The sequence below is a fragment of the Taudactylus pleione genome, unplaced genomic scaffold, assembly GCF_031769625.1.
Source record: "Taudactylus pleione unplaced genomic scaffold, aTauple2 ptg000061l, whole genome shotgun sequence".
Taxonomy (NCBI): domain Eukaryota; kingdom Metazoa; phylum Chordata; class Amphibia; order Anura; family Myobatrachidae; genus Taudactylus; species Taudactylus pleione.
This window is the reverse complement of record NW_028284463.1, coordinates 9238759-9253066: the sequence shown is the minus strand read 5'-3', so window position 1 is coordinate 9253066 and position 14308 is coordinate 9238759. Positions and strand designations below refer to the sequence as shown.

The 14308-nt window shown below is 37.2% G+C and overlaps 1 protein-coding gene across 1 annotated transcript; it reads left to right on the top strand.

The window, feature by feature from the left end:
• Positions 1-13149: 13149 nt before the first annotated feature.
• Positions 13150-14067, top strand: LOC148535006 (olfactory receptor 1-like). The gene has a single exon (XM_088464901.1). It carries the CDS (start codon positions 13150-13152, stop codon positions 14065-14067), a length of 918 nt encoding a protein of 305 aa, XP_088321027.1.
• Positions 14068-14308: the final 241 nt, after the last annotated feature.

Below are 14308 nucleotides of genomic sequence, written 5' to 3'. Positions count from 1 at the left end.
TTATTGTCCATTGTCTAAATAGCTTATGTATTCAACATTGAAAACAAGATATACTGCATATAGAGACACCTGCAGATATAAGTCTTCATTTTTCCTATTTCCTATCTAGTATAAACTTATATATTTGCCGTTTTAACTAGCTAAAATTAATTATGCTATATGAACAAATTCCTAACTGAAAGGTGAGGCCCTCTTGCAGGGAAAACAATTCATATATTCTGGCTTTTCTTCTAGCATTTGAACAACAAAATGGAGTCATGCTTCAACATGGTTCTCATTTTTATCAGCTGAGTTTATGTCAAGTTTGAAATTGTCTCATTACATTTTTTAAATGCATTGGTATATGTTTGTATAATTGTTTAAATTGAATTAGAAAAGACAGCATGTTTTTATAGACAACAGGGAAAAAAAGGATTTTTAAAAAAACAAAACAGTATTTTATGTCAAATAATCTTGAAATCACTGTGTCTCTGACTATATACAGTACAAAGTGACAAAAAAATTAATATACTGGTATGTAGATAGATACTAGATAGATATCCTTATGGAAAAGAGTACAAGTTCACTTTTTAACAATCATACTCATGAGCCTGTTTACAGCACCACTCTTTGCAGAGCACTGGATTGCAGTTACTAGCTAGTGTTTCTGACAAGCACACATACAAAAGTCAGTGCAGTCACCCTTCCTACTTACTATAGCAATCTAATGACATCTTATTGGTGTTTTTCTATGAACACCCTTCCTCTATATTCTCCTGTGTGAAATGGTGCCTGATCACAAGGGGGGACTCTTATATGCAATTCAAAACACATGTGATCCAACTTTCACAGGAAAATTAAGTTTTCCCTCGTTTTGAGATCCGAACTAGGCAGAAAGACCCGAGTTGGGACTCGAATCCCCTCAGAAAGCCCAAGTTCAGGTGTTTTCTGATTTCAGCAATCCGAATGCACATATCTCTATTGTATAGAAGTGTTTATTTAGCTACCAGCACCCTCTTTTGATAGAGTGGAAGGTCCCTACTACACAAGTACTGTACTTCTCAGGTATACTGTATTGTGTATAATGACATAAATTGAAAGTTGGCCTGATTGTGATTCAAATGCAAGTCTTACAGCTGATGCTTAATGCAATAAACAGTAGACTGCACTTGTACCACAAGAAGCAAGACTGTGAATGTGATGCATGAGATACACACATGGATGGTTCACTCTGTGCATGGCCGGATCACTTTGTCCATGATTTTGACTCATCAAACCAGAGCACCTGCTGCCATTTTTCTGCAACCCAGTTTGTATGTTTTCATGAATAGTTGAGTCGCTTGGCCTTGTTTCATTATCAAAGGAATAGTATTACTTATTGGCCACAATTCTTTTATAAAGACAACTTCTGGACAGACTTCTCTGAACAATAGATGGGTGTACTTGGGTCTTACTGGTTTATACCAGTTCTGAGCTGATGGCACTGCTGAACTTCTTCCGATATCGAAGAGAAGTAATCATGATGTGTCTTTTATCTGATGCACAATTTTTACTTGGCCAACCACCACATCTATGGCCCTCATAATTGCCAATTTTTTAGTTCATCTAGGCCTTAACATGGAGTAGTATTGGCAAGTCACCCTCAACATATGTGTCAGATACTTCTACAAAATGAATTGTCTGCAAAATGATAAGGTCCCTTTTTATGAGAATTTATTATTTCTAATAACCACCTTATTCTCTCACATGTGTTTCATACACTGCTGTCTACGGCCTTAAAGTGTTTTTTACTTGGGACTTGGAACTATTTATTCCTCCTTCAAGCGTTAACTAGAAGTGATACTTGAATTCAGAATCTCAACAGATACTGGCTTTGTGAATATAGCCTTATAATACAGATCCTGTAAAGTCTGATCCAATCACATACACTCACACATTCATATGATGGTTACAAGAGTAAGATAGGCATTTAAAGAAACAGAATTAAAATATATTGTTTCAATTATTCAATGTCCTGTCATGAATTAGATAATAATAAAAATTGTAGTTATACTTAACAATTCATGAACAGAAAATAAGTAAACTATAATTACAAGATAATGCAAAGAAAACATTTATTGTTACGTGCAGCAACATGACATCCTACAGCTTTGATCCCCAGTCCTCCATAACAGCCTTTAGTTAAACTATTTATACTTTTCTCTAACTCTATTAATTTACATAAACATGATGTTACTTTTAAGTATTAATCATTAGAGTGGAATATCCAGAACTTGATTGGATGCATTCTCCATCTTGGTGGCCTTGGCTTCACCTAGCAATCATCATTGGTCAGTAATTACATGCAATGTTACTTAGCCAAGGTCACTTGAGTATTTGGATGCTATCCATAAGTCAAAGTCATCTCCGCATGTGTATTTCTTATCTGAAACTATATCAGAACAAAATACGTAGTGAGTGCACAAAGTCCATTTTAGGATTCGCTATTATATTTTTATTTGTTAGTTATTACAAATAAACTTTTCTACATTGATATTAGTTTTTACAAATTTATTTTGTTTATTTATTAACAGTTTCTTATATAGAACTGCATATTCCGTTGCACTTTACAATTTGAAACAATAAAACTGTGCATCACTATTATGAATTTAATTTATAAACATTTTGTTATTTCTTTAGTTTTTTCTTTATCTTCATCATAATATTTACTTTAATCCAAGGTTAATGAAAGTTTTCAAAAATAATAAATTTATATAACATGTTTCTTGTTGTAAGGAAAAGTGCTGTATTCTTATTTCTCATTATTTTGCTGTCACATTCTAAATCATAAAACATAATTATGTGCTATTAGTTCAATATTTGTAATTTATTCTTGTATGTTTAATAAAAATTAGCTTCAGATGCATCTTTAAAATGTCTGTAGCAGCCATTTTAAATATCTTTCTAAAAACTCTTGATTCCTTTATTTCTATATTTTTCCAATACCTACTTTTTTATTAACACATTCTTCGCCATAATTAATTTACTGTTAATCATAAGTAATATCATTATTCACATAAAACATCAGTTAAAAAAACATATTTCATCATCAATCTTTTAAAGCACCGTATGTTAATACTTTATTAAGTATTAATTAAACTAATAAAATGACTAGAAAGATATTTTTATCTTGCACTAACATTTTTATTAGAAAAGAAATGTTACTGGTAAATTTATATTTTTTATATGTATACAAGGGCAATTCATCCTTAAAGTTCATTTAATATTCTTTTCACTAGCATAACTAAGCAAGGTATGTTTCTGCTTTATCAGAAGGCTAAAAGGGAGTACTCAGCAAAAATTGAGTCTAAATTTGTTAATGACTTGGACTCTAGGAGCATATGGAAGGGAATCCATAGTTTTATCCGATTATAAAGCTACTGTAAATTCCCTTCCTCTGGACATATACTGTAGATGTTAAATTAGTTGAAGAGCTAAGCAATTTTTATGCCCGTTTTGACAGGGAGAATAGCTACACTGTTGTTAAATTGCCTCACTCAGATGATGATCGTGCATTGGTACTATCGGTGTGCAAGGTTAGGAATAGCCTACTTGGTGTTAGTACTGGAAAATCGCCTGCTCCTGACGATAATCCAGGGAAGGTGTTAAAAGTTTGTGCTAGTGAAATTTCACAGATCTTTGATTTTATTTTAATCTTTGGGATATTGCATTGTTCCTGATTGTTTTAAGAATACATTGGTGATTCTGTTCCCTAAGAACTCTAAGGTTATGGGTCTAAATGATTTTAGACCAATTTAGTTGACCCTGCTGATTACGAAATATTTTGAGAAATTGGTTTGACTCATATGAAATATCAATTGCCTGCTGGCTTTGATAATCATCAATTTGCCTATATAAATCAACCGAGGATGCTCTGATTTCTGTGGAACATTCTTCCCTCAGTAATTTGGGGAAGCCAAATATGTATGTTAGAGTTCTATTCATTGATTTTAGCTCAGTGTTTAAGACCATCCTCCTAACTGCATTAATAAGTAAACTACTGAACCTGGGATTTTCAGTTACCTTATGTAATTGGATTTTAGATTTTTTAATAAATAGACCACAACAGGATAAATTGGGTAACATGAGGTCATCTGTCATTAGGATTAGCACTGGTACCCCTCAGGGGTGCATTTTAAGCCTTCTTTTATTTTCCCTTTTCACTTATGACTGCGTCCTTTTGTTTGATTCGAATTCTATTTTTAATTTCGAGGAAGATAAGGCAATAGTAGGTCTCATCTCTGACGGGGATGAGCCGGCATATCATAGTGAGGTGGAGCATTTGATTAATTGGAGAAAGGAAAATTGTTTGGTTTTAAATTTGAAATAAACTAAATAAATAATTATTGATTTAGGTGGATGATGGATATTGCAACTCACTATTGACAACGTGGAGGTGGAGAGGGTAAAAGTTTTTAAATTATTGGGTATTATAATCTTTGACAATTTATCCAGATATTCTAATGTTGTGGCCATGATAAAGAAAGTGCAACAACGTCTATATTTTTTGAGGAGATTACAGGCAGTGAATCTTTTTTAAATTTTGTGAATTTTTACCGCTGCATTATTGAGAGTGTGCTATCCTATTGTATACCGGAATGGTACAAGAATAGTACTAAAGCAGATTGCATGTTGTTAGAGCGAGTCATTAAAATGGCTGAAAGTATTATTGGCAGTGAGTTGCCATCTACTGAGGAATTGTATATTAAAAACTGTTTATATAAAGGAAATAGTATCATAATAGATTGAACAGCAGAATACCAACAGCCAGGATTTCTTACCCAACACCAATAATTGATGTAAAGAAACTATTCCTATACCACAAAGTTTTAGATTTGATACACCAGAAGCACAGTTTTGATGGTAAAATGGCATCCAGACAGACAGAATCCCAACACCCATAGGAATGCATAGTACGTATGTTCCCTACCCCTACCCTAACCCCTACCCTAACCCCGGTGCCTAAACCTAACCACCCCTCACTAGTGCCTAAACCTTACATCCTTGTCCCTGCACCCTAAACCTAACACCCCCTCCCCGCTGCCTAACCCCCTAATGCCTAACCCTAACCCCGATACTTACCTTTGTGATGTCAACTGTCAGGATACTGGTGCCAGGATCCTGACCTGTCAGTATTTTGGGCCGGTATTTAGACCGTCGGCATGCCGCACGCCAGGATGCTGACTTCATCCCCAAAATTTGTTAGGTTGAACCTGACTGGCGATTTTAACTAATGAGAATTCTCCATGCTGTGATGCGTATGTGGTTACCTGGTTTTTGTAATTTTGTTGTTTTTTTACTATGACAAAAAAAGTATTTATCTTATTATATTATTATTAAATTTATAATACCATATACAGTGCCAAAAGAAGTGATACCTCATATCCCTTTGTACAAAATTTACATTTTTGTTTTACTAATGCTTGTGCCCCTAAACACTGTAAGGCATCTTGTCACATGGAAGCAATGACAAGTGGATGTGGGTACAAGGAAATGCTGTTTTCTTTATTCTTTACTGGATAGAGGGAAAGTGTGTGCACGTTGAGGGAACCCCTTCAAAATATAACTATGGGCCCCACAAAGGTACTTACTACCAGGGGCAGTTTAAGAGAGTAGGAGGCCATGTGCAGCCTCTGTGTTGGCCCCCTCCTCTCTGACAACACAGTAGCCCCTGCTTTGTGCCAGAGTCTACTGCTCCCACGCAGGTCTCTGGGAACATGGTGCTCCCAGAAACTCCTCTATTGTTAATGCGCATATCTCAGTGGGATTTCTGTCTTTAGCATCGGCTTATGCAGGACTCTAGAGAGGTAAGTATAATATTATATTGGTGCAGGGTGTGCAGTGTGGACTCAAACACACAGTGGCACAGCATGGGAGCGGTGCTGACAAGATGGGTCAGGTCCCTCTGTCTTTATTGCCACAGGCCCCGCGAAAGCTTAATCCAGCCTTGGCCATGTCTTTCTTTCATGTTCTGCATGTTCAGATTCAGCTCAGTCGCACACAATTTATACAAGTGTTGCATATCTAGTTAATCAGTGCAGTCTCATGATGCAGATTTGTTGCATCCGATTCTGACTAAGACCCACATACAAGTAATAAAGTTGCTATACTGCTAAGTACCCCTCACTCACTATATGCATCGTGCACTGCATGGTATATTGAGGCTCGGTCTTTGAGGACAAACCTGTAGAGGGCAAATTAGGGACATCCCCTTAAATAAGGAAAGAAAAATACATTAGTATAAAATAAAACCAAGTGTGTGTGAATGGATAGCACTGGTAATAAGTAAATAACATAATAATCTGAGGGGTCACATGCACAAATTGTGTATAGATGTATTGCACTCTGATACAGCCCAATAAGTTTCAATAAAGTTTCCCTTACTTACACATATTAAATCAGATATAAGAACTAGAATCTTGGGCAAACTAGCGTGCTAAGCTGAAAAATGTGTGGATCACAATATGGAATGCACACAATTTAATTGATTTTAAAAAAACACATTTATTTATGCCAATCATATATACACAATACAATCATGTGACACATTATTGTTTTTATATTTTGTTATATATTTTTGTTATATTTTGCCACCCCCAGAGGGATGCTCCCTTGTATTCCCTTACATTACCTACACCTTTAACCCTTCCTATATAATTCTTTAGTGTTTGTTTTGTGAGTCGATTTTATTAAATTTTGAAGCAATAAAAGTTATATTTTATGTAGATACCTGATATTGTTTGGCTATAAGAGTGCTCCACATAAAGGCTTTGTTTGGTCTTTTTGACCTTTGTCCCTTTTTTGCAACTATTGTCATTTACTCTGAGCAGCACAACCACAATTCCGTCATACATTTTCTATTTTGTTATTAACAGGAGATATGTGGAGACAACATATTCTGCTAGGTTTGTTGCTTTCGATTGACATGGTGGCATCTTTACCTGTGCAGTGAATTCCCCCCCCCCTCTCTTTTTCATCTCTCTCCTAAATGTATATTGTTTTTTGATAGCACAGTTGCAAGAACCTAGAATTGCACATGTATTGCCAAATTTAAGTACTCCAGATAGTAAACAAGAAGCACAGTTTCAGGAGAATATGGATACTTCAGTGTTATGATTGCACTTGGGTAGCAAAGGGTCATGTAATACAGAAATGCACTTGGGGTAGCAGAATGGGAGGAACTGAGTTTTTGTACTTGTGTAGTGAAGTTTAAGGAACTCAAGATTGCAGATGGTTAATAAAATTTCTGGTATTCAAGATACAGTAGCACAATAGTATCAGAATATCATGCAATTCAGAATTGCATTTGGGTAGTAGAGGGGCAGGAACTCCAAGGGGATGGATTGGGCCATTGCGACAGCGGGAAAGTTCATGCTGGGCCAGTACAATGCAGCCTGCTGCCTGGCCAGATTACACTGCCTGCCAAGCCAGCTGACACTGGCTACTGGAACAGGCTAATTTCTATGTATGCCAGTGCCGGCTGTTGTACTTCCTGGATTTGCACTACACTGTGGAACGCAAACAGGAAGCTGTCATCTGCTCTTGCTAGTGGGCATTTCAGGGTGCTGTTAGACAGGACAGGACAGGAAAAGTGGTCTCAGTGCATGTAGCTTGTGCTCAAACCAGAGAACCAACTGCTAGCAGGGCCTGGAGAAACCAAGGGGTGGTCTGTTTGTGCACAAGGCCACCCTTTAATAGTGCAGGCAATGCCGATGCTGGTAAGGACTCAGGAGTGGGTCACTCACAGTGACCACAGTCATGGTGGCAGATTTTGCCAGGGGCAGGGTGCCTCCTTATGCTCCTCAGCTCCACTTCCCAGTGGTCCAGTGCTGTCTGCATACTGCCACCACAGTAAACATGCAGTGATCCTGGACCCTGTGGTGGCTGCACTATAACAGCATGCCCTGGAGCTCTACATGGAAAGGTAAGAAGTCCAGTGGTCTTTAGTGCAACTAAATCACTAACTGGCTGTCCAATTGTCATGAAACTACAAGTCCCAGAATGCTTTAGCAACTGGGTGTGCAGGGACTTCTAGTGCCATTACAGCTAGAATGGCCTGAAAAGACAAATATATATATGTCTCTGCCTTCATCCTCCCTGTAACTCCCACTCAGTGTGCCTGCCCTCACCCTCCCTGTAACTACTTCTCACTGTCCATGCCCACACTCTACCTGTAACTCCCCCTCACTGTCCCTGCCTTCACGGTTGAGCCTGGATCACCTTGAGCTAATGGACCCAGACGTGATATTGAGTGAGGGCAGAAGTGAGGTTCCATGCCCTGAAAGCACTGTTATTTTGTCTCAAATGTAATATCTGGCCACCAACAGTAGAAACTTGTACCCTCGCAGGCTTGCTTCACTCGCCAGGCTTTTGGCATGGCGGCTTGCTTCGCTCACCACATGTTACTATTCCCAATATATGTACATTTGGAAAGCAAATGATGATGTTAGGGACCTTTAGCTGAAGGGGATCTAGTTGCAACCCTGCCTTTACCCCCCTGTAACTCACATTGTGTGTCCTTACCATTCCTGTCACTCATTCTCCATATTCCTGCCACTAGTACTGCCTGTCACTTACTGTACTTTGAGCATCATAGTCTTGTCACTTAGTCACATTCACCTTTGTATCACACACACTGACCCTCAATGTCCCTACACTCAGCAATTGTAGTATTCCTGCTAGTCAAACTATCACTCAAGCTATGTACCACAGAAACATCCACAATGTTACCATCACACACACACACTGGCACTCACAATAAATAACATACAATCACTTCAATGTTCTCCATCACAAAACATTAGCAGGGAAAAAATTCAGAATGGAAACAGACACAGACATAGAGGGGCAGGAGAGCAAGAGTGGGAAAAGTGGAAGACAGGAGGGAAGAGAGAGACACAGTAGTGGGATGAGAGGGGAGTAGGAGGGAGAATATCCCAATCTGTCCCTGTGGACTCCTATTTGCAATTGGGTAGCAGAGTGTCAAAAATTTAGGATTGTACTCAGGTAACAGAATGTAAGGAATTTAAGATTGAACATGTTACTCAAGTTGCAGAGTGCAAGAAGCACATGTACAGTAGAGTAACAAAGTCAGGGATTGCACTTGGGTAGCAGAGTATCATGGAATTTTGGATTGCACTCAAATAATGCAGGGACTCAGGAGTTCACTCAAGTGGCAGAGTGCCAGAAACTGAGGTTTGCACTTGGGTAGTAGAGGACATAGACAGTAAAGAAATCAGACATGAATTGTACAATATTTTGTATTTTATTTGTTTTCTGTATTTCAAATGTAAAATGGACAGTAAAATTAGAATACAAGTTGATCCAACATGGAAAAGTACAATTTGTGAAAGTATGTAAAATGATTTAATATATAAATCTCAGAACTCTGTAAGCATATAGTAATCAAATGAAAAAGTTTACTTTTTAAATGCAGGTGAGTGAATAAATATCCCAGAGCAGTTTGCTGCAACAATATAATTACATAACATTTTATTTTCCCCTGGAGGTCTTTCATCAACATACTATATAAAGAGAATATAACATCTTATATATAAAAACTGTGTCCAACATGAAACAAGGGCTGGGACAAGACATGTTCTATGGTATGTAATCTATTACACAGTGATTTACACAACAGAACTTTTATATATTTATTTCACAGATAGACTTGAAGACATGAGGAATATTACTTAGGGCATTTGTAGCTGACAGTATCAGCACAGTACCATGTACTTCGTACAGTGGCTAGAATATTAGTTGACGCCAAAATGTCTTTATATACTTTGTATAGAACAGTTTTAACATTGTGTATGTACTTTATGTCAGCAAAGTGTCACTTACACTGTCTGATTATAAGTAAAAATTTATTTATTTTTGGGGTAGTTCAGAAAGTGTATATCTTTGAATTAATAGGTCAAATATTATGGCTATAAAACTAATATGGTAAAGCTTCTTATGCAGTAAGGGTTATTTTAAAACTGCAATATATGTAGATATGCATCACATTCCAATATGTGCAACCAAGTCCTATTACCCCATCTCACCATGCTTCCCTTTCTAGTGTATAATCTAGTGTTCTCTCAGGCAAATGACTCCTTCTCTAGTATATAATCCAGCATTCTCCCAGCACATGTTATTCCTTCTCTGTGTCATCTAACATCAACTGATACAATGGTGGTGATTCAGCAGCAGCTGTCTCTCAGGTTCAGGAAAGGTGAAGGTCACCAGCAATGCTAAACTTGGGGATATGTTTATTTGTGAATGGTATTTTCAAAAAGTGTATACATAATTACTTTAATCATTTACGTGTTTGTTTTGTTGTTTTCTTTCTTTTTTGATTTATTGTCATCACATCCTGTTTTTATACTATACATAGATGCCTCCAAGATGTTTGACTAAATGAGAGAGGACAGAAGAATAATGAACAAATTCTCAAATCCTTACAAATTGTAGATTCAGCAACATAGACTACATTTACTGCTGGTCTATATGATCACTATATTTATCTTCCATCCTGTGAATGTAATTGCATCCTCATGTATTTATCAGTTTTTAAACACAACTACCTTACTCCCATAGTAGGTGTACCAAATATAATGAGAGAGCACTATTGGGCTTGTCATTATGTAATAGAACACACACTGTACCTTATCAGACATACAGGAAGGTATTAGATAATATTTGTCATAAAATTTAAACATCTGATGTGTTTTAGCAAGGATTTGTAGGGAAACATTTTGTAAGGAAACTAAAAAGACTCACTTTTTTGTTAGAAATATGAATGTTGGATAGTACTATAATATGATTATAATGAGAGCATACTTTTGAATGCTAATGTGTAGTCTATCCATGATTTATTCCTGGTCAATGTAATTGTATACCAATGAGTCTGAAATCATCTATAGCTAAATTACACCAGCACTGTAACATTATTCTTTGTAAGAGAAGAAAAAGCTAAAATGTACTTTTACACACTCACCTGTTGTTTAAGTCTCTAATGTGCATTCTGAAGCCTAATAAATGTACTATGATGCTGAAATTCAAGTAAATAATCCAAGCAAATAGTCCTGCAGACACACACACATTTTCTAGCAAGGGTTACATTTACTTAATTTAATATCAAATTCAACAATGTCTGCAGTGTTAATGCTCAGTTAAAGGCAATGAAGTCCTGTAGGAGAGCTCATGAAGAATATAGGGGGTCATTCAGACCCGCTCGTGAGCGGCAGTATGCTCGCAAGCGGGTCGATGTTCCCCCACTGCGCATGCGCACGATGGAGGGAGCTCCATCGTGCGCATGAGCGAGACCCGGCGAGCGACGGGCTCTCCATCGCTCCGGGTCTCGCACCAAAGAGGGCATGCTGTCGATGTTGATTGACAGCATGCCCCCTTTGGTGGGCGTGCCTGCCAGATGGAGGCGTTCCCATGGGAAAGCCTACTGTCTTGGTCCGGCCCCACTGACATCACTAGTGACGTCAGTTGGAGTGATTTTGGCTCTGATAGAGCCAAAATCACTCCTGGGCTTGCGGCTGCGAGACCCTACCGCAGGGTCTCGTTGCAAGCCCGATGGTCGCGATGGTCTTTGACCATCGCGACCATCATCATGGACGCACGCTATAGCTGTGGGTGGTCACCCACAGCTATACGAGCGTCCAGGAGGACGCTCCATTTTCTTGGAGGAGGGCCCTGATTCAGTGCGAGCACTCTGGTGAGAGCGTCCGGCTCTGAATCAGGCCCTTAGTACACTGTGCTGCAGGGAAGACTTGTGACACATTATACTTCACAAACTCCCTTAATGGTATGGACAAACTATTTCCCTGTTTTTACCAGTGTTGTTTTTCAACATCTGTGTGAACAAGCGCTGATATTAAGGTTGTGTTTTATTCCTGTGTCCCAGCACATTTTCTGTCCAATATGTTTGAACATAGTCAGAATTTAATTTACATATTAATAAGAAATGATCAATATATTTATTTCAATATATACATTTTGCAGATTTAACATTTACAGAATAAATTAGAAATGACAACATTTTAAAGTTAGCTCAGAAATATATCTCATTGTTAATATAATTCATATTTTTGCCCTGAAGTAGTGATAAAAAATTAAATGTTAAGCCAATTGCAATAACAACCTATAATACAGCACATCTGTTTGGGTTAATAAAAAAAAGACATAAAAGTATTAAAAGGCTGCAGAGTTTTAAATTTTAACTCAAATAGTAGAGTGTCATGGAACTCAGGATTGCAATCAAGTAGTAGCAGGAGCTTAGAATTGTATTCATGTAGCAGAGTGAAAAGAAATGAGGATTGCACTTGGGTAGCACAGTGTCAGGATTTCATGTTTGCACCCAGGTAACAGAGCGGATACATTTCAGTAATGTATCATGGATATCAAATCCAGTTATTTCCTCTACCCCCTGATACATGTGTATTATAGAATATAATCTCATTGCTTCAATGCATTTACTTATATGCATAATTTACTAGCAGACCAAAAAATATGCACCTTTTCTAAAAGAAATTCAGTTTGAAAGACATATTTTGCATTCTATAAGATTTCCCTAATTTGTCTAATTCATTCATTATGAGTCAGCTAGGCACATTACAATGACAAATGTCAAGTTTATCTAGTTTTATACAGCTCTGTGGAAAATTAAAATAATGCAAGTGACATGAATATATGTAAAAATTAGAGATGTGCAGTATGGTTTTCCTGATAAATGAACACAACTTAACTGAGGGGATTCAAGCTGAACCAACTCTCGGCTCGGATCACTTTTGTGGTTCCAAGTAGAACAGAGTCCCAGCTTAGGTCTGCTGTAAGTTCAGAACTCAGATGTAAAAAACAAATTTTGGTTTTGGATTGCATGTAAACTGGTCCAAATTACATGATTTTAGTTGTTTTTAGTGATTTTTATAAATTTTAAACAAATCCAAAAACCAAATTCGAATCTGAACCAAAACACTTTAGGATGGTTTAACCAAAACCAAAACATGGGGGGTCTGAAAATATCCTGTAAATATATACCGTATTTTTACATTTGGTGATTGAGCACTACTGTAAGTTATAACTTATTATATATGTATTTATTATAATTATTGTCTTGCAGATTGGTGACAGAATCTCATGGAGAACCACACTTCTGTTATAAAATTCCAGATTTTGCCATTTTTTTTAATGAAATCCGGTGATGATCCCCTCATTTTCAGTGTTTTTTTACTGATATATCTGTGTGGACTCCTGGTGAATACAGCTATAATTACAGTTATATGTTTGGTCTCAAGTTTACACACTCCCATGTATCTGTTTCTTTGTAACTTGTCCCTTGTAGACATATGTTACACAACAGTTACTGTCCCCAAACTGCTGGACATGTTGCAATCTCAGAATAACACAGTATCTTTCACACAATGTTTAACTCAGATGAACTTTTTTGTTATAGCCGCCACAACAGAGGTTACACTTTTATTTGTGATGGGGTATGACCGATACATTGCAATCTGTCACCCTTTACACTACCACCAGATACTGAGCAAGAAGATCTGTATTCTGCTTGTGATGATGATCTGGCTATGTGCATGTTTAAACTCAATGTTGTGGGTAGTTTTAGTTCTTAAAATGTCCTTCTGTCATTCTGTCACCATACATCAGTTCTTTTGTGATATTAAAGCTCTGATTAATATCTCCTGTTCTGGTTCAAAAATGATTTATATTGTCATGTATGTTAGCGTAGTGTTATTTGGCCTTTGTCCATTCCTCATCAATGTGATGTCATACAAAAAAATTGTCACTGTTATATTGAATATAAAATCAAGGGATGGAAGAAGAAAATCTTTTTCCACCTGCTCATCCCATCTCACTGTCATGATTATCTACTATGCTAACTGCATGTTTGTATACCTGATGCCACCATCAGAACAATACAATAATCTAGAGGAGATCATGAGTGTGCTGTATACAACAGTGATCCCCATGATAAATCCTTTTGTATATAGTCTACGCAATAATGAAATCAGGAGAGCTCTTCATAAATTAGTGGCATAGCTGGTAACTCCTCATTGGTTCCTACTTAGCCCATTTCCTGTATCCATGTGCATAGATCAAAAAATGTTCTGGTAAATGTCCTGGTTGATGGCTGGTTCATAAAAATAAGAAGTGTCCATTAGGCAGGAAAGAATTCTATCTGAGCTGTAGCAATAATACAGTCCCATATGGTACTATTGTGGTCTTGCATGGTCATATGTCTGATTTTGGATGATCACAGGTATTTTTAAATATACAAACT